At 41.2% G+C, this 21,846-nt stretch overlaps 1 protein-coding gene across 2 annotated transcripts in view; it reads left to right on the forward strand.

Moving 5' to 3' along the window:
• Positions 1-21,846, forward strand: part of pik3c2b (phosphatidylinositol-4-phosphate 3-kinase, catalytic subunit type 2 beta) — a 143,217-nt gene that overhangs the window by 78,309 nt on the left and 43,062 nt on the right. For both annotated transcript variants that reach the window (XM_060910318.1, XM_060910319.1), the window contains exons 14-15: positions 548-659; positions 18,635-18,777. In XM_060910318.1, the coding sequence (XP_060766301.1) occupies positions 548-659; positions 18,635-18,777 (255 nt within the window). The remainder of the gene's footprint in view (positions 1-547; positions 660-18,634; positions 18,778-21,846) is intronic.

Below are 21,846 nucleotides of genomic sequence, written 5' to 3' on the forward strand. Positions count from 1 at the left end.
GTGCAGTTAAAAGTGATGAGTTTTATAACACACGCCTGTGTTTGGAATGGGTTTCACACGCAACAAAATGCCTCAAGCACACTAAACTCTTCATGTAAACAGTCTCCAATCGAGAAAACAGTCAGTAACTCATCACACCTGTAATACATTCGTATACCGTCTTCGGAAGACTGTTTATCCGCAGAAGCGTAAACAGCTCTTCCAGTGAAACCTACCAAGCAGAAATATTTCCCTCTTGCCGTAGTTTCGTCTTCTGATTCACTGCTGACCGCCATTATGGATATACGGTATAATTACTGCATAAATGTTTATTCTGCACTGGCAGAAATGTGAACATCTCCTCCTGTATTTTCCAGATTCATTCAAATAGCATCATTCTCAAGAAACGTACTTTCTTTCAGTGCGGTAACACTTGGAACATACTCAAAGCAGACAAACACGCACACTGTGTGTAATAACATTACTGCAAAGCCCCAGTCGTCATTGTATATCCAGAAGCGGATGCTGGGCTGGTGGGATTGAGCTGTGTGTTTTTCCTGTGTTGCAGCATTTTGACATGTGGCAGGAAGCTGTTGGGTCTTTGGCCGTCAACCCCAGGAAGCAGAAACACCCGGTCCAGCACTCCCAACTTCAGCCAGCCGGATAGTGTCATCCTGCAGGTTAGTATGTGATACATTCAAACACTTCTGCATATACCTCGATCTTCATGCTCCTCTATTTTCAGTGTTATCAATGTGTTCATCTACTTCACTGGACTTTTTTTTTTTTCTCCTCCCCTCCATGTACAATGCAGAATCGCTTCCCTTTCTGCCCACACCTGCTGATTTCTTTTCTTTTTTCCTGTAAGAGTCCACTTCTTCTATTGTTGTGCCAAAATAGCATTATTATTATTATTATTATTATTATTATTCCCTGATAAAAATAGCATTAAAATAACATCATACTAAAAAGCGTGTGCTGGTAGCTTCTGAACGAGACCAAACAAGATTTTAACTTTAAGTCAGAGGGTGCTTTCTGGGTGTCTTGACAGAAATGTGCTGTTTGTGCTACATTCATTTCCAACCAGCAACATAGTGCTCACGTCAACACATCACACACAACCACGTCATATACACTGACCTCAGTGAAGAAGTGTTTCATTAACTGTCCCTTCTCTTCACATGGCTGCACTCACAAAGACTATTGTATTTAACTCTTATTTACAGTGGTAGTAGTAGAAGAAGTTTTTGCAATTAAAGAAGTTTTTGCAATTAAACAGTGAACCAAAATGCAACAGGCCAAGATGATCACTATTTTGTATGAGGGCACACTTCATTAGAATCTTTTGTTGCGATTTATAAAACATTTACTACCTAAAATACTAGAAATCAAATCAAAAGCTACCTCAGAATCCGAAACCGGGCTTCACAATTCAAACTGCCATAAAATCTTTGACTCGTGATAAACAGCGGCTGTTACAAAAAATAATTAAATTGCAGTAGTAAAGCAGCAGCTACAATTATCGACACCTTGACGATCTTTTGGCCATTGCAAAAGTAGAAAAGACTTTCAATACGTAAACTGTGCATGAATAGTTGCTCAAACTTCCACTGGGGGGAAAAAAAAAGTTGATTCCCAATTACTTGGCGTATCGGATCACGTGACGCCGTTCCACAATTATCGACACCTTTGTCCACAATTATCGACATCCAGATGATTTATGAAAAAATAATCGATATGTGGTATTAAGTTAACAAAACCTAGTTTTTATTTAAAATGTGTTTTACATAGACTTGTATTTAGTACAAAATATATTTTATATAAATATATCAGTCAGTGCTTATGCAAATGTGGAAGTAATTCTAATGCTTGTAAACAAATGAACTGATGATGTTTAACCTGTGTCAGAAAATCTTTTTGTTCAACTTTCTACCCACTTTCTAAGTGTTTTCGTAGATCACATTTTGTTAATCATTCGTTGTTTGTATTAATTTCTAGTTTTGTAGTTTACCAATAAATGTCAAAAGGCAATTGGCATTGTAACCACATGAACATCCAGGTCAAAGGTCGCATGTCATTCCTTGAACCAAAATATAAAATGTCTGCTGATATTGTAATATATGCGGTAGATATTTACAACAAACTGCAAAAAAAAAAAATTTCCGAATGGAATTGAAAAACCTGAATATTTCTAGTATGTAATTTTTTATATGCTAGGAATTTAATCCTGGTCTAATTCTATTTATTGCAGTAGGATTCCAAATACTCTACAACCCCGATTCCAAAAAAGTTGGGACAAAGTACAAATTGTAAATAAAAACAGAATGCAATGATGTGGAAGTTTCAAAATTCCATATTTTATTCAGAATAGAACATAGATGACATATCAAATGTTTAAACTGAGAAAATGTATCATTTAAAGAGAAAAATTAGGTGATTTTAAATTTCATGACAACAACACATCTCAAAAAAGTTGGGACAAGGCCATGTTTACCACTGTGAGACATCCCCTTTTCTCTTTACAACAGTCTGTAAACGTCTGGGGACTGAGGAGACAAGTTGCTCAAGTTTAGGGATAGGAATGTTAACCCATTCTTGTCTAATGTAGGATTCTAGTTGCTCAACTGTCTTAGGTCTTTTTTGTCGTATCTTCCGTTTTATGATGCGCCAAATGTTTTCTATGGGTGAAAGATCTGGACTGCAGGCTGGCCAGTTCAGTACCCGGACCCTTCTTCTACGCAGCCATGATGCTATAATTGATGCAGTATGTGGTTTGGCATTGTCATGTTGGAAAATGCAAGGTCTTCCCTGAAAGAGATGTCGTCTGGATGGGAGCACATGTTGCTCTAGAACCTGGATATACCTTTCAGCATTGATGGTGTCTTTCCAGATGTGTAAGCTGCCCATGCCACACGCACTAATGCAACCCCATACCATCAGAGATGCAGGCTTCTGAACTGAGCGCTGATAACAACTTGGGTCGTCCTTCTCCTCTTTAGTCCGAATGACACGGTGTCCCTGATTTCCATAAAGAACTTCAAATTTTGATTCGTCTGACCACAGAACAGTTTTCCACTTTGCCACAGTCCATTTTAAATGAGCCTTGGCCCAGAGAAGACGTCTGTGCTTCTGGATCACGTTTAGATACGGCTGCTTCTTCGAACTATAGAGTTTTAGCTGGCGACGGCGGATGGCACGGTGAATTGTGTTCACAGATAATGTTCTCTGGAAATATTCCTGAGCCCATTTTGTGATTTCCAATACAGAAGCATGCCTGTATGTGATGCAGTGCCGTCTAAGGGCCTGAAGATCATGGGCACCCAGTATGGTTTTCCGGCCTTGACCCTTAGGCACAGAGATTCTTCCAGATTCTCTGAATCTTTTGATGATATTATGCACTGTAGATGATGATATGTTCAAACTCTTTGCAATTTTACACTGTCGAACTCCTTTCTGATATTGCTCCACCATTTGTCGGCACAGAATTAGGGGGATTGGTGATCCTCTTCCCATCTTTACTTCTGAGAGCCAGTCATACTTTTTATCCCCAGTCATGTTAATGACCTATTGCCAATTGACCTAATGAGTTGCAATTTGGTCCTCCAGCTGTTCCTTTTTTGTACCTTTAACTTTTCCAGCCTCTTATTGCCCCTGTCCCAACTTTTTTGAGATGTGTTGCTGTCATGAAATTTCAAATGAGCCAATATTTGGCATGAAATTTCAAAATGTCTCACTTTCGGCATTTGATATGTTGTCTATGTTCTATTGTGAATACAATATCAGTTTTTGAGATTTGTAAATTATTGCATTCTGTTTTTATTTACAATTTGTACTTTGTCCCAACTTTTTTGGAATCGGGGTTGTATAAACATTCCATTCTGTTATGAATCAGAAAAAAAATATTATATCATAAATTACAGCACTTTTATTTTTTTTAAAGTACTTCATCTACTTCAACAACGTTACACAAAGATCGATCCATAACGGTTGTAAACGTCACTTAATTCCATAGGGTGTCGATAATGGTGGACACCGGTGAAAGTGATCACTATTATCGACACCTCACGTGACTTCTCAAACGCGCGTTTAGATACAAAATGGCGACTGTCAAATGAGAGTAAGAAACAAAGAATTGGTATTGGTGAATTTGAGAAATTAAAACATGTCCATGATCTTTCCACCATGATTACCTGCAGTGAATGATTGATAACGTCCGGGTTTTCCTCAAATTGCTGATCGTGCCAAAAAAAAAAATTGACATCTCAGGTAGCAACCTGCGTCATCAGATGACGAGATCAAAGGGTGAGCGGGGTCTTCCAGTTGATTAGTTAACCAATAATAACTGTTGTAACTGAGACTCACCTTTTGTAATTGTTTTTATTGGTAAATCTGAAAAGGTGTCGATAATTAATTGTAGCTGCCGCTCTAGTATTTTGTCTTAGCTAGCTGATATTCTGCGGAAGCTCAGCAGCGAAGCATTAACTAACTGATTGATTGAACGTACAAATAACAGCACATAGTCAGTGTGAGTGAAATCTCACTGCTACTGATTTCTGATTGTTCTCTCTCTTTAAAAAAAAAAATACATGATATAAGAGAAGTTTGGTGGTTGTTTACAGTGTCAAAAAGTGATGCATTTGGTCCACATAGGCCTTGGTTTAACTTGGTTACAGTCTATGCAGAGCTCTAGCAGAGGTTTGGTTCAGAAGGGGTGTGTCCTGCTGCAGAGTGGAAGAAGACTGAAAGTAGGTCAGTTCACTCGGAGAGAAAGAGAGAGAGAGCACACGGGGGAAATAGGCCAGAAAAAAATGAACAACTTTTATATCTCATACTGCAGGACATCCCCTACACACACACACACACACACACACACACACGCGTGCGCGTGCACACGCACGCAATCATTGACTACATAAACTGTCACACACACACACACACACACACACACACACACACACACGCGGGCTTGACACCTTATAATTAATTGGAGCATGACGTTTTTGCAGTGCACTTAGAAAATGGCACTTCTCCTTTCCTCTGCAGTTCTTCCCCTTGAACTGTGGTCCTACCTTGCCAGAGTCCAGCACGGTCGGGTTATTTCCCTGCTCTCACACACCCAACTGAACTCATTTTGATTTCGAGCCAAGAAATCACCAAACCCTTCTGGGCTTGTGCTGACGTGCGGCAAAGTCAAATGAGCTCATGATAATGCTTTGAAATTTCCATCAGTTGCGTAGAAAGGCACAATGGTGACTTAGACTGAATTCTCAGAACTGCTCCAGAGGTGTGCCAGCTGTGCTTTGTGCCTGGTGGCTGCAGCTTTGTCTGAGGGCACTGGGTTGTGCAACGGAGACTAATGGAGTGGTCTTTGGATCGACTACAGCGTTCCAGCCCTATTCCAACCTTTGGTTTGTCCCTTCTGAAAGGCAGCAGCGAGGTTTTCTTCCCTCAACCTGACTGGCACTGCTGCACATCTGGGCCTGATTTAAGTCTCAAAAGTATTCTCATCCCATTATTCACATTCTTCTCCCGCCACCATCAAACCAGCAGCATAACGTTTTCAGTTGATCACAAGTTTTTTTTTTTTAATAAATGATATTCTGTTTGTTTTTGTCCTTCCTTCCTCTTTTCTTTACTCATGTGGCTTGGCTGCATCTGTGTTTCTCTCTCGTTCCAGTACACATGCACTCAGTATCGCTTGGCCACGTATGTATGTGAAAGAGTGATAGCAGTGAATCTTTCAGTGTTTGACTTGGCGTGGTTAAGGTGGAAGCTCCCACTGGTAGAGGGGCCATACTGTATCAGGAGCTTCTGTTACTGCCCAGCACAGCTGTTGACACAGCTGCCAAGACTTACAGTGAGCTCTAGCAACTGATAACGGCCATAAACTCTGGTGCTACATTCTCATTAAAAACAACCCTGAGATTGACATTAGTTTAAGCTGATCTGTGAGAATGTTTAGAGTAACAAAACTAGAATCAAAATGAAAATAATAATAATAAAAAACTAAAAATAAAATAATAATAACGGTGGCACGGTGGTGTAGTGGTCAGCGCTGTCGCCTCACAGCAAGAAGGTCCGGGTTCGAGCCTCGTGGCCGGCGAGGGCCTTTCTGTGTGGAGTTTGCATGTTCTCCCCGTGTCCGCGTGGGTTTCCTCCGGGTGCTCCGGTTTCCCCCACAGTCCAAAGACATGCAGGTTAGGTTAACTGGTGACTCTAAATTGACCGTAGGTGTGAATGTGAGTGTGAATGGTTGTCTGTGTCTATGTGTCGGCCCTGTGATGGCCTGGCGACTTGTCCAGGGTGTACCCCGCCTTTCGCCCGTAGTCAGCTGGGATAGGCTCCAGCTTGCCTGCGACCCTGTAGAACAGGATAAAGCGGCTAGAGATAATGAGATTATTATTATTATTATTATTATTATTATTTTAGGAGAGATTGAGTTAAAGTGTAACGGTACTGGTCATGCTTACAACATTAATCGTGCTTTATGTATTACTTATAGACAAAAGACACACATTCGGTCAAAAAAACACCATAAAAGCACTTTTGTGGACAATTTTATTCCGTGAATTACCCGCGGGGGCAGAACCAACGGGGAGCAGCCATTGCCAGCCGGAAGTGACGTACAGTCATTGATTCCAGGTTATTGGGTGCGAGTAAACAAGCAGTGCTCTGTGGGTCGAGATTTGAGGTGAAAAGAGGCGTTAAAGAAGCAAAATATGGCTAGCAACTTTGATGAAATGGGTGTTAATGGTTATCTATTCAAGCCAGAGAGGGAGCGTGTGAGGACAGCTAGTCATCACATTCTAGTGATTCGGAGGAGGAAACTGCCACAAGCAATGTGTGTGACAGTAGATCCAAAACGGTTACCACTCCATGGTGTCGATGTGGGCAGTGCTCCATCATGAGAACAGACATGGAGTCCTACTGTTGTCAAGAACGTGAACTTGTTGCAGACCGCTTTGACGGCTGCATCACGTCCACCCTGAATCTGCAACATTTTGCCAACTCTGACTTTGTGTCATCAGTTGGTTTAGGGATACAAAAGAAATGTTTCCCGGGATTTCTGCGCTTGTTGTTTGTGCAGCCGTAAGCTTTACACTTTGCCATTGTCCCAGGGACGCAACCCAGCACTGACCGATAATGTTATCTTAGACTGGTGTTTGCAACATGGGGTCACTGTGCTGTCACTACCAGTGCTGGAACAGCCTGTGAAGGAGGCAACATGTCGCTGACCATGCCTGACTGACGGAGCAGTGACTTAAAACTTGCGCATACTTGACAAGAGCTTATGACGAACGTGACATGACGGAACCACTGGTATCATACAGTGGTGCTTGAAAGTTTGTGAACCCTTTAGAATTTTCTACATTTCTGCATAAATATGACCTAAAACATCAAATTTTCACACAAGTCCTAAAAGTAGATAAAGAGAACCCAGTTAAACAAATGAGACAAAAATATTATACTTGGTCATTTATTTATTGAGGAAAATGATCCAATATTACATATTTGTGAGTGGCAAAAGTACGTGAACCTCTAGGATTAGCAGTTAATTTGAAGGTGAAGTTAGTGTCAGGTGTTTTCAATCAATGGGACGACAATCAGGTGTGAGTGGGCACCCTGTTTTATTTAAAGAACAGGGATCTATCAAAGTCTAATCTTCACAACACACATTTGTGGAAGTGTATCATGGCACAAACAAAGGAGATTTCTGAGGACCTCAGAAAAAGCGTTGTTGATGCTCATCAGGCTAGAAAAGGTAACAAAACCATCTCTAATGAGTTTGGACTCCACCAATCCAAAGTCAGACAGATTGTGTACAAATGGAGGAAATTCAAGACCATCGTTACCCTCCCCAGGAGTGGTCGACCAACAAAGATCACTCCAAGAGCAAGGTGTGTAATAGTCGGCGAGGTCACAAAGGACCCCAGGGTAACTTCTAAGCAACTGAAGGCCTCTCTCAGGCCAAGTTTACATTAGACCGTATCTGTCTCATTTTCTTCGCGGATGCACTGTCCGTTTACATTAAAACGCCGGGAAACGCCGGGAAACGGGAATCCGCCAGGGTCCACGTATTCAATCCAGATCGTGTCTGGTCCGGTGCTGTGTAAACATTGAGAATACGCAGATACGCGGATATGCTGTGCTGAGCTCTAGCTGGCGTCGTCATTGGACAACGTCACTGTAACATCCACCTTCCTGATTTGCTGGCGTTGGTCATGTGACGCGACTGCTGAAAAACGGCGCGGACTTCCGCCTTGTATCACCTTTCATTAAAGAGTATAAAAGTATGAAAATACTGCAAATACTGATGCAAATACTGCCCATTGTGTAGTTATGATTGTCTTTAGGCTTGCCATCCTTCCACTTGCAAGTGGTAAGTGACGCGCATGCCCGATATGCACTAGGATCACACACACAGCGGCTCAGTCCCGAATCACTGCTCGTGCACTTCACTCGCGCGCTCTGTGAGCTGCGCAGGGCCGGAGTGCGCACCCTCCAGAGGGCACTCGCTGTTCAGGGTGGAGTGATTTGGAGCGCAGGATGCCTGCGGAGCCGAGCGTATCCGTGTATTGGTGTTGCTGTGTGCACGCTAATCGTTTTAAAAACGTTAATCTGATGATCCGCTGATACGGTCTAATGTAAACCCCACCTCACATTTGGCTAATGTTAATGCTCATGAGTCCACCATCAGGAGAACACTGAACAACAATAGTGTGCATGGCAGGTGTAGGTGCAATTGGTAATTAAGTGATCAGTCTCATTAAATCAGTCTCATTAATTGATACCATTAATTTTGGTGCTTAATAATAAATTACCAAACAGCTAAATTATAGTATATTCCAAATTATTATGATCACTTACCATATTACATAACTCATATGCACCTTGGAATTCTTTTGAGATTTGGGCGGTTTCAAAAGTATTGGAACAACAAATTAAACACACAGTTTCAATAATAATTGAATTTATTATAACAAATATAAAAATGAATAATAACAGTTGAAATCTTCAGCAAACAGTGAGATGTGTGTGTGTGAGAGGCCTTATGACCACGTGTTTCTAAGTACAGCAAGAGAGTTAGCTTTGGTTGCTAGCTAAGGTGTGTTTGTGTGTGTGCTACGTGGCCTCACAAAGAGTTAGCCTGTGTGTGTGGCCTGAACAAAAAGTTAGCATGGATTGCTAGCTAAGGTGTGTTTGTGTGTGGCCACGTGTTCTAAACAAAGGTTAGCCTAGCTTGCTAACAAGACAAAAGAATTAGCCGTATGTGGCTAGCTAAGGCCCAAGGATCCTACCTCGTGGAGTTTAAACAAAAGGTGTGTATGTGACTGTGGGGGAGGACCACCACGTGTTCCCTTGAGACAATACCCTTAGCCCTGGAGGCTAATGGGACAAAAGAATTATCCGTAGGCTAATTTCACTAGCTTACAGTATAACAGTACTAAATCCACTGAAATCTTGATGCGGTCAAGATGCGTGTAATAATGAAATTAAAGTGTTAGCCAGGAATAGAGAGAGAGCATGCAAAGCCTATCTATTAAACAATTGAGAGATTGAAACAAAATAGAACAATCAATTCAACACCGAGTGTCTACAGTGTACACAATTAAACCGTTCCTGAGTTTAAATTCACACTGCTTCATAAAAGAAAATTCCTAAGACTAGCTTTTATGCCCAAATGCCAATCTTACTTCAGTATCTCGCCTCTACGCGAGATTATGAGATGATGTTCCGAGACTTTTGGAGTTTCACCGTTGTGGAGACCTCCATGAAGCACAGAGAACTTCTTGGTCCGACGCGTGGTCGCTCGTGATGAAAAGAAAGTCTCTGATCAGACAATGTGCACAGAGAATTAATTAGAAGGATCCGGTCGCTTCTAACCTTAAATTAACTGCTTGGGCTGCAGTTGTACGTACTTATAATGAATAAAACCGGTTGTAACTCGACTGAGTTAAAAATCGCGCGATTCTAGAATCAACCGTGGCCAAAGGTGAAAGAAAAGCGCGAAACTCTGATTCTTGAGGAAAAGAAAAGACGTCTTTATCTGGTTTTCTGGTGCAGGGTATCTCTTTGTGTCTGGACGCTTGAAATCCGAGACGAGAGAGAGATGGAAGCGTTGTTCCATTACTTATGCCTTCCTGGAGGATGTGACGTTGGTGATCCCGCCCAGGCGTGACGTAGGCCAATGCGGAAGTTGGCTGATGTAGTTTCTTAAAGGGACTGTACCTCCACAGGGTTTCAAGGAGAAAGCCACTGCTCTCCAAAAAGAACACTGCTGCTCGTCAGCAGTTTGCTAAAGATCATGTGAACAAGCCAGAAGGCTATTGCAAAAATGTTTTGTGGACGGATGAGACCAAAATAGAACTTTTTGGTTTAAATGAGAAGCATTTTGTTTGGAGAAAGGAAAACACTGCATTCCAGCATAAGAACCTTATCCCATCTGTGAAACATGGTGGTGGTAGTATCATGGTTTGGACCTGTTTTGCTGCATCTGGACCAGGGCGGCTTGCCATCATTGATGGAACAGTGAATTCTGAATTATAGCAGTGAATTCTAAAGGAAAATGTCAGGACATCTGTCCATGAACTGAATCTCAAGAGAAGGTGGATCATGCAGCAAGACAACGACCCTACGTACACAAGTCGTTCTGCCAAAGAATGGTTAAAGAAGAATAAAGTTAATGTTTTGGAATGGCCAAGTCAAAGTCCTGACCTTAATCCAATGGAAATGTTGTGGAAGGACCTGAAGCGAGCAGTTCATGTGAGGAAACCCACCAACATCCCAGAATTGAAGCTGTTCTGTACGGAGGAATGGGCTAAAATTCCTCCAAGCCGGTGTGCAGGACTGATCAACAGTTACCGGAAACATTTAGTTGCAGTCATTGCTGCACAAGGGGGTCACACCAGATTCTGAAAGCAAAGGTTCACATACTTTTGCCACTCACAGATATGTAATATTGGATCATTTTCCTCAGTAAATAAATGACCAAGTATAATATTTTTGTTTCATTTGTTTAACTGGGTTCTCTTTATCTACTTTTAGGACTTGTGTGAAAATCTGATGATGTTTTAGGTCATGTTTACTGTATGCAGAAATATAGAAAATTCTAAAGGGTTCACAAACTTTCACGCACCACTGTACGTGATCTTTTGAAATTGCTAGTAATTAATATTCACTACAGGTACACTGTGTGTGTGAGGGACTTTTTTTTTTTAATCCCACTCTCATCTGCCTCTGAAGGAATGTTAGCCAATCCTACCTCTTCACACAGTTATTATTATTATTATTATTATTATTATTATTATTATTGTTGTTGTTGTTGTTGTTCTTGTTGTTTGCTCCTGCCCATGATCTTTTCTAACGAATATAATTGTTTCCCAAAATATAAACAGATTTACAAACTAAACTACTCTGACCAGGATCAAGTATTTTATTAAAGATTGGAAAAGCATGCACTAAATGGGTTATGCAGCACTGTATGCTCAGTACACACCCATATTAATGACCATTTCTTTGCTTCACTAGTTTCAAATCGGGCCGCTCCTTCCCGCTGACATTACAGAAACACCCACCTCTCCATTTGTACATCTCTACATTAAGTGCAATGTTCTGTTTAAGGAGAAGAATCTAACCAGTTTTCTGCAAGATCTCCAGATTTCTGGGAAAGGAAGTGAGGAGGAGACCACACAGCAAGTATTTAATTAATTAAAAATTTTTTCTGGAAATCTTCAGGGTTTAGTTTGTCAGTGTCGATCTCGTCAACAAAAATGCTCACTATCACATGTCATTAAGTCAAAAAAAGAATCCACACTATGTTTAAAATGATAGCTAAAAATATGAGTAAATGAAAATAACACTTCTGGGGTGTTGTTGACGCACTAAAAGCTAGCTTTGTGGTCTCCTCCCAACTTCCTTTTCCTGTGTCACAAGTCATATGACTTGATGTTGAGCTATACCCAGTCCGTGGCAAGCAAAATTCTAAAGTATGACTTGGTACAGAGTACCGTTCAAAAGTTTGGACACAATGACTCATTCTTAGGTTTTTCTGTATTTTGACTCGTTTCTACATTGTAGAACAATACCGAAGACATCAAAACTATGAAGTAACAGATGGAACATATCTGGAATTATGTGGTAAACAAAAAAAAAAGTGTTAAAATGTTTCATATTTTAGATTCTTCAAAGTAACCAGCGTTTACCTTGATGACACTTTGCACACTATTGGCATTATCTTAACCAGCTTCATGAGGTAGTCACCTGGAATGCTTTTCAATTAACAGGCGTGCCTCGTCAAAAGTTAATTAGTGGAATTTCTTGCTGCCTTAATGTGTTTGAGATCAAATTGTAAATAATAAAAATACATTAAAGTGCTAGTCTTACAAAAATGACGACATAAAATCCCCGGTTTTCTGTGTGTGATATGCTCAGATAGGTTGTAAAGTTCACCAATAAATAAAAAAAATTGGTTCGAAAAAAGTTTTTTGCATCGGAGTTCTGTTCCAAAAAATATCACTAAAAGCTTGTCTGCCATTAGATCGCAGCGATTTATAGGTCATCGGCGCTGCATGTGTGATGTCATATGCGCGCATTGCCTTCTTTTGTGTCCACACGGACTTGGAGGCGGTGGCAGGAAGTTTTGGACGGGGGCGTGACGTGTCACGCGCCAAAGGCGCACCAAATCTAGGGGAAATCTAAATTTCCCCCTGGGAAATTTTGGAATTTTTAACCGTCTAAAACGCTATTTCCTGCATTTTTGAGAGGCAATTTTTGGTGGAGTAAAGCTAAGTTTAATGTCTCTATTAGAGTACATTTCGGTCACGTGTTTTTTTTTTTTTCCTATGCGAAACAGAACCAATGATACTATAACGTAATTGTGTCTACTTGGTATCGTTGAGAGGATAACACCTTCTTACCATGGGTTTGGTCAGGGCAGCAAGCAAATTCATGTAGATCTAGAGCAGCATTGGGGTGTCGTGGCTCAGGTGGATAAGGCGCCATACCATAAATCCGGGGACCCGGGTTCGATTCCGGCCCGAGGTCATTTCCCGATCCCTCCCTGTCTCTCTCTCCCACTCATTTCCTGTCTCTACACTGTCCTATCCAATAATAAAGGTGAAAAAAGCCCAAAAAAAATCTTAAAAAAAAAAAAGATCTAGAGCAGCATCAAGTTTTTGGGCGCCCAAAACTACTTGTACACCTCGTGAACGCTATCTAGCCGTCCAGACAGGACACGAGTTATCAGTCAGATACAAACGTAGCAACACTGTCATAGCCTTGCTGTCACAGGGTTCACGCTTTGGCGCGAGTACCCAAGGAGACCAGACATGGCTAGACAGTTGCCACAGCAACGGATTAATTAGTCCACAGAATATTCATAAATCAGCTTGTCTACTAAAAGTGATGGGTTTTGCAGTTCTGCATAAGCCAAATAAGGCAAATCCCAAAAAGCAAAGGCAATCGGTGACATCAGGGCCAGGCGAATTTGCATCGGTTTTGGTGCGAATGGGTGCTACCAACCTACAGTACAAAGGGATGCCGCCGGGATGAAGGGACGCAGCGGGATTTAATAAGGGAAAACAAAGGAGCGCAGCGGGCTGTTTATTCACACTACTCTTTCCTCTTCTTCCTTGTAAATAGTCAAAGGACTCCCATTGTAACTTGGGGGGGGGCACAGTCCTCCGAAACATAATTTGGGGGGGGGTTGCCTCCCGCCGCTGCCGCTGCCACTGTATTCTCTGCAATTTTAGATTAGATTAGATAACTTTATTTGTACCCAAAGGTAGATTTGGTGTGCAGCCAAGTGATCTCCACTCATACAAAACATTTAAAACAAAGGACACACTTAACATACAAGCATTTGAAATATTACAGAAATGTTTAAAAACAGTAAATGTTAGACAGTACCAAAGTAGCGCATCCTAGAGTGACATGGTGTCACATTGTGTAAAAAAAAAAAAAACAGTGATGTACCAGCCATGATAGATTGATGAATATGTAATAAAATGAGACTGATAAGATCCTTAAATATATAAACAAATTAAAAATTAATTATAAAACAAATAAAATAAATTGTGGTATTACAGCCCATGTTTAGAAGTTATATTATTAATCTCTCTAATAGCAGAGGGGACAAAACTTCCTCTGAAACGCTTTGTCTACCTTTGTCAGGTAGGTTGTATCTGTAACCAGATGGAAGGAGCTGAAATTCCTTATACAGTGGGTGAGAGCTATCTTCCAAGATGGAACCAGCTATCCTCTGCAACTGTCTGGTGTACAGGGTCTCAGGACTAAGTTGTGGCTCTCCAATCAGCCTGCCAGACCACTTAACTATTTTTGAAAAAGGGAATTCTTGTTTTTAAAAGACAGGTTGTTGAACCAGCACGCTAAGCAGAAAGATAAGAGAGATTCAGTAAAAGAGGGTAAGCAAGGTTCGATCAATGTGAAAGTAAGACAGTTTCCTCCGACAATGCAGACGCTGGTTGGCCTTTTTAAAAACAGCTTCACAGTTTACCTCAAATGTGAGCTTGTTGTCAATAATGGTGCCAAGGTATTTTGCCATGCAATGGCGTGCATTTCAAAATACTAATTCTTTTGAAAAAGACGACGAAAGCTGCAAGGGGATGGTACACAAGTGTCATAATTTTTATCATTTTAATAATTGTATTTTAGATGCCTATAATAGGGAATATTGAGTGCTGTTTTATGCCCCGGTCCCACAACACCGATAATTAATTATAACCATGACTATATACCTATGCCTGAATTTAGTTCCAGTCTGGAGCAGTCACACCGCAACTATAATCTCGACTATCAGTTGGTTTTTACAGGAAAATATAGCAGTTGTATGCTGTATGTGTGCACACCGTGCACTTGGCAGCACACAATGGCTGACAGTGACAGCAAGGAAGAGCTGCTTTTGATGCTCATTTTACACAGAAGGCAAAACCGAAAGAAGAAGAGAAGGAGAATCTGGGTGCATGAAATCCTGCAGCACATAAATGACTGCTAATCTCAGACTCTTGGCACTCTCACATGTAACAGACCCACTCGGACAGTCGGTGGCATGACACGCACAGCTATACGCTGTACATACATAAGACACATGTTGTGTGTTTTGCTTTGAGAGTGCGAATAAATGAACCTTTCACACAAACCGGTAGCCTAAACTATGGCTGACAGATTTTATCTTGTTTACGGTGGACGTTCCCACCACGAAAGAGAAACCAAAAGAGCGAAAGTGATCATCATGCCGTTACCTTGTGAATATTCTTTTATGAATGCGTAAGTGGGCGCTCAGCACTCTGACTCAGGTACGAGAAAGGTGACAAGTTTTATGTTTCATCTAATTTAGGTAATATTAAAAAAATATAATGCTATTTGGCAGTGAGCACATCGGAAAGTATATCAGACATGAGACTTTGCGCTGCAAAATCTTTTTTACATGATCCACAGGTAGTATTTGCGGCATAGCGTGTACGGCTGCGCGCTCTAAAATCTCGTTTTCAGATCTCGGTTTTAATCTCGCACAGCCACACACAATACACACACTTTGCCACACACATTTACCAGTCATACCCGTTCTACTGCCGATGATCTTCCATACGTCTTCCTTTTTAGCTGTATCTTTGTACAGCTTGTGCTTTTTGTCATAAAGCATGGGATTTTTTGACGGTTCTATAATCAGCTTCTTCTCCATTAATGCAACAAGGATGTACAAAGATGCCCGGGAAAAATAGCACGTGCTCAGACAACGTCATGTGTAAACAATTACCTGATTGGCCAGATGTTTTATCAGATCAGGTTCAGGTCTGGAAAAATTGCTCCAGAAGCAATCTCACCGATACTGATAAACCCAGGCCTGGGCTATAGGTATCGTTATCGGTCTGGTGTGACTACCAACCAGACCGATTTATTTATAGTTATCAGTATTGTGGGACCGGGCCTTTAGGCACACCAGATCCATTACATTCTTAGGAATGCAATGGATTTGAAGTCAGGTTAAATAAAGGAAATTTAAAAAAGCAGAAATAAAACCTGTATATGTACCTTCTGAAACAGTTATTGCAGAATCAGCCATAGTTTTAATTGTATTCACGCAGTTGCTGTGATTGACTTGTATTTGTGTTTCCTTTTCTTTTACTTTTCATTGCAGCCTTTTAATTTTGGACCGCAGGGCTTTCTTATCTGATTTCAGAGTTACAGTTATCACGCTGTAAATTAGAGGAAAGAGGTGGATTTGATGGCAATGGCTATCTTGGAAAGTCTGGAGTGAGAGTTGCAAAAGTACTTGAATGAGAGAGTGGAGTTGTAAAAATCTTTTACAGTTGCAGAGATATGGTGATTTTTAGTAAAACTCAATAACGATAATTGTGCGCTGACACCCCACCTCCTCCTCCTCCTCCTCTATGTAACATAGCACAAAATAGAAAGGGTCTACATGGTTACATGGTCCTAATAGGCCATCTGCAGGAATTAGTCACGTGCCAATTTTCCCCATAGCAACAAGCCCGTGGTGGGCAAGCTACCTTGACATTCCCTGACAACCATAAGAGTTTGACTGGCGATGCGAAGCAACCCATTTCTGTAATAGCTGTTTTTACCTTTTCTACTGTCTTTTTTGACCTGAATTTTCATGTGTACTTGGAAAATGTTTGTAGTTTTAACTTCTGTCGTAAGTAAAAGCGAATCATTGGCCGTAAAAGAAAGTTTTTTGGACTCAAGTTGGTCGCCGCCGAAAGAGATCCGTGTGCGAAATGGCGGATATGTCTGCATTTATACAGGTAGTCGTCGACTTACGACTGTGTTTGGTTACGACTGACCGGTCATAAACCGATCTGGTCGTAAGTCGGCCTATGTTAAATGAACGTAAGTATATTGTGATGTGTAATGATATTGTAATCATCTTAAAGTCTTATTTTATCAACATTTTTCTTATTTCATTACCTTGGCTCATTATTTGGTTTAAGTCAAACACTGCATACTACACTGCGTACAGTACAATTCGTTTAATATGTGCAAAACAAAAAATACAAAATACAGGTGTGAAAAATAGAAAACATTTTAGTTTGAAACATACCAAAATACAAATGTAAAACATAGCAAAATACAAAACTTAGTGACCGCTGGCATCACTGGTGCGTGGCTGTGGGTCGTCTACGTCATCATCAGCTGTTGCAGCGCTCGGGCTGGCGGGAGCATTTGTTCGTTTCATAAACCTGGAGCTGGGGCGGAAACTGTATGACGGAGTGCGCGAGGGAGTGCGAGAGAGAGACTGCGCATGTGCCTGGAGCTGGGGCGGAAACTGTTGTACGCGGCGAGAGGCGCTGCCGGGAGCTGGGGCGGAAACTGTCGTACGCTCAGCTGGGAAACACTTGCCAGTCATAACCAGACGGTCGTAAAGTCGATCGGTCGTAATTTGACGACTACCTGTATATCTGTATTTATTTTCAAGAATCTTCACACATTAAGCGAATGATAAAGGTAGAAAAGGGGAAATTATAAGTTATAAACATACCTGAGAAATCCGCCATTTCGCACGTGAATTTCTTTCGGCGGCGACCAACTTGAGTCCAAAAAATTCTCTTTTACGGCCAATGATTCGCTTTAACTTATGACAGAAGTTAAAACCACAAACTTTTTCCAAGTACACACAAAAATTCGGGTCAAAAAAAGACAGTAGAAAAGGTAAAAACAGCTATTATAGAAATGGGTTGCTTCGCATCGCCAGTCAAACTCTTATGGTTGTCAGGGAATGTCAAGTTAGCTTGCCCACCATGGGCTTGTTGCTGTGGGGAAAATTGACACGTGACCAATTCCTGCAAATGGCCTATTGGTACTGTTAGAACCAGAAAAGGTTGTAGTTTTATGAGCAACTTTAGTTTTCGAGGTGAACTCTAACAAATTCCTGGCTGCTGCCTGCTCGCTGCACGTAATGCATATGGAACAACGCGTCACCCGCTTCTGCTGGCTCCAGCGCTGAAAGTGCCTAACACAAGTTTGACACTTGCTGTGCGGTGAGCTCTTTGGGATGGCGCTTCCGACTTTTGTTTCCAGATCGTAGGAATTGTTCCATGTCCCCGACGTCGCTCAAATCCTTCTATGTGAATCTGCCTGACAAATTTATCTTTTTCAAAATGTACGTCGCTTCCTTTGAATTAACAATAACTTACCAGGAACTCATTCGTGTAATGGTGGACTAAGAGCCAAACTTTACCGGCTAAATAGAGCATGTTCCCGGTCTCATATTTGAATACAATTTCGACAGTAAACTATTTAACATGTCCAGTTTTATAAGGTATAATTTCCAGGGGTGGTGTCATTTTCATAAGACTAGCACTTTAAATAGCCCTATTCCACAACTTTAGTAATCCATATTATATCAAAAACTGCTCGACTAAGTAAAGAGAAACAACAGTCCATCATTACTTTAAGACATGAAGTGTCTAATAACAGTCCAGATAAAAAAAAAACATTGAATTAGAAGGTGTATCCAAATTTTTGACTGGTACTGTACGGTATCTTTATTTTTATGTTGTGAAATAATTTTATATCGGTTTACTGATTTATAAAACGTGTCTCCTTATGTCTCTCTTCAATGCAAACAATATGAATCTTCCTAACCTCCATCCCCTCCCCCCTTTCACTTATGCAGGTGGACTTCCCAACATCCTCGTTTGAGGTGAGTTTTAGCACCCCTCCACCTGCCGAGTTCAGTCCTCAGTACGAGTTCTCCCGACTGGAGCAGAGCAGCCAGAGACAGCTCCAGGAAATTCTCAACAAGAAGTCTCTCTTCTGGTGAGAACCACACCTGTAATAAAACAATGAGCGTAACGTCACAAATGGAAGGGGAGAGAATCATTCCAAGTTTTTTGCTAGCTCTGCACTAAACAATTTTGCAGACAGAAGCAAGGAGCTGGAGCATTTTGCTTACGCTCTATGGCTTCTCGTAAGTCATTTGGACAAGAGTCTGTTTCTGTAGTTTGGTCTTTTTAGATTCAACCAATTTCATTTCCTGGATCGTGTTCAGTGTATCAGAGTACTGAGGTTTATTCAGTTGTGAAATGCTTGTTACATTATATCACATTAATGGCATTTAGTAGACGCAGAGCAGCCTGGGGAGCAGGTGCCTTGCTCAAGGGCACTTCAACCATTCTTGCTGGTCTCGGGAATCAAACCAGCAACCTTTTGGTCCCAAAGCTGCTTCTCTAACCATTAGGCCATGACTTCTCCCATGGCTTGTTCAGTGTAGAATGTGGAAAGCGATATTAACTGGTTTATTAAACCCAGCCTGTCAAGATTTATCATAATTCTGGCAATTCCAAGCATTTCATTCCATTCATATTTTACCGATATGGTGCCTCGGCTTCCCACATTCCCAAAACCAAGTTGGCAAACCATTCCCAGCCTGTCGGCATATTCTCACCAGCGCAGAAGAACATGGCAAGGACTTCATTAGCGACATTTGATGATATTTTAATCTTTAAAACCTTTTCCATATCTTCTTTTCTTTTTCCCCCCAAGTGTAAATATCCCCCCCCCCCCGTACATTCAGCTTCAAACAGTTGATGTGGATATCCTCCCAGCTGACTCCTCTTCCTCTGTACTCCTTTGTCTGTTACTCCATCTCTATTTTTCTTTCTCTCTCTCTCTCTCTCTCTCTCTCTCTCTCTCTCTTTTTTTTTTCCTATTCCACCCCTTTTCTATCTGGCTTTCTGTCCCTCGTTTTGCCACGTAGGTCTTCTACTGAGATACTTGGATACTCTGTTAACTATTTACTGGAGTGTGAGGTTTACAGGCGTGTTAACCTGGAAATATTAAGTCATATATCGGTCAGACCAAAGGTCGAGGGATTGAGCTAGGTGTGTGTTCTCTTATCAGCCGCTGCTGCGAGATACAGATATGTTTTGGTTCAGTTTTGCAGTATGCCTGGTGATGGTTGTTTCTGGTAGTTACTGTGTGTTTTCACTTATAGTCCTGTTGAAACAGCGCCATGCATGGCCACCCTGAAATTAGCTAATGAATTACACACACAACATAGCTTCAAACTGTGTGTTTTAGTCACAGCAGTGTTGCACCTACTGTGGACTGAGGACATGAAATCCTGGTTTTTAAAACCTTTTCTTTGAGCTAGATCAGATCCATAACCTCCAAAATGTTTTGGATACGTTTTTTCTGTTAAATCCTGTATAATTGTCACGTTTAACCAAAAACGGACAATTTATTATCCTTTTTCCTTTCTAATATTTAGCTTAGTCCTCACTGCTTGTTCTGTCTTAAGTGAACTCTGGGAAATGCAGTCATGAAGGGTATGGGATTGGTCATTTACACTATTCTGGCACAAATCCAGAGGCTGAAGGAGTGGCATGGCGTTTCCTAATGGATCGGGCTGAGCACACATGAATGGTAATATGATTCAAGGGTCTTGCCCTGCAGCTGGTATCCCAGGAGAGAGTCGCTCCCAAAATATGGACTTTTAAGGCAGCAGGGAAGGGCATTGGGTTGGTGAGAGCTCTTGCTGAGGAATAGTTTACTCGCCATCATCACCGCACAAGTACTCATGAACTTAAAAGAAAAAACAAAACAAAACAATCCTTCACAGACTTTCTCAGTCTGTCGTGTCACTAAATGGATACAAAGCTGTGAAACCTGCCATTATTCAGAAGCTTTTATCCACAGTAATTGCATATTAAGGTAGCTAGCTGGCAAACTTGGCTAACGTTAGTTATGAGTAATAGTTCTCGTTGTTGTTGTGGTAGATTTTGACTTGTTTATCTACTCAGATATTGAAATCCAGCTCATGTATATCCATAACAAGCACAAGCTAGTTTACTAGCAGTTACCTAGCTGGCCAGCTATCAGGGATAGCCTGAGGACTTGGACATTTATGAACGTACATTCATTCATTCATTCATTCATTCATTCATTATTTATTACTCAGGGCGGCATGGTGGTCTAGTGCTTGGCACTGTCGCCTCACAGCAAGAAGGTTCTGGGTTTGAGCCCAATGGCCGACAAAGGCCTTTCTGTGTGGAGTTTGCATGTTCTCCCCATGTCTGCGTGGGTTTCATCCGGGTGCTCCTATTTCCCCGACAGTCCAAAGACATGCAGGTTAGGCTAATTGGTGGCTCTAAATTGACCGTAGGTGTGAATGTGAGTGTGAATGGTTGTTTGTCTCTGTGTCAGCCTTGCGACGATCTGGCAACTTGTCCAGGGTGTACCCCGCCTCTCGCCCATAGTCAGCTGGGATAGGCTCCAGCTTGCCCGTGACCCTGTACAGGATAAGCGGTTACGGATAATGGATGGATGTTTCTGCAGCTTCATTGTAAACCTGCATCTCCACTGTACACTATCTCATAATCAGGTATCGAAGCTAGCAAAGGTCAGTTCTTTCCCCGTGTTCTGCTCAGATGCTTGTTTTAACTTAATTCTTGGGGGAAAAAGAATGAATTGCTTTATTTGGAGCAGGGCTTCTCAAACCTTCATGGTCAAAACAGTCTTCAAGAAGTCCACATGCCAGTTTTTATTCACCAGGATTTCTAAAAAGTAAACTTTGTGGAAATAAATAAAAACAAAAGTGTACCATCATGCATAATCTAGAACCCTTTACTGGTATCTGATTTGATTATTTCTATGGTAAGTAATAAGTTTATAAATAAAAACTGAACCATATTCAGGGAAAAAAAACCAAAATAACCCACAACACTTTTCATCAGTTCCTGAATTTTTGAACAGCCTGGACTGCAGTGTTTTCCACGCTTAAAGTATCACACAAAGGATAGCGATTTTCTTTTAAATAGTAAGGTCATGGCTTTGAGAAGTGATACTGAAAAATACATGAGTTGCCTTTATATTTTTGCTCAGCCA

The sequence above is a fragment of the Neoarius graeffei genome, chromosome 26 (genome assembly GCF_027579695.1).
Source record: "Neoarius graeffei isolate fNeoGra1 chromosome 26, fNeoGra1.pri, whole genome shotgun sequence".
NCBI classification, from domain to species: domain Eukaryota; kingdom Metazoa; phylum Chordata; class Actinopteri; order Siluriformes; family Ariidae; genus Neoarius; species Neoarius graeffei.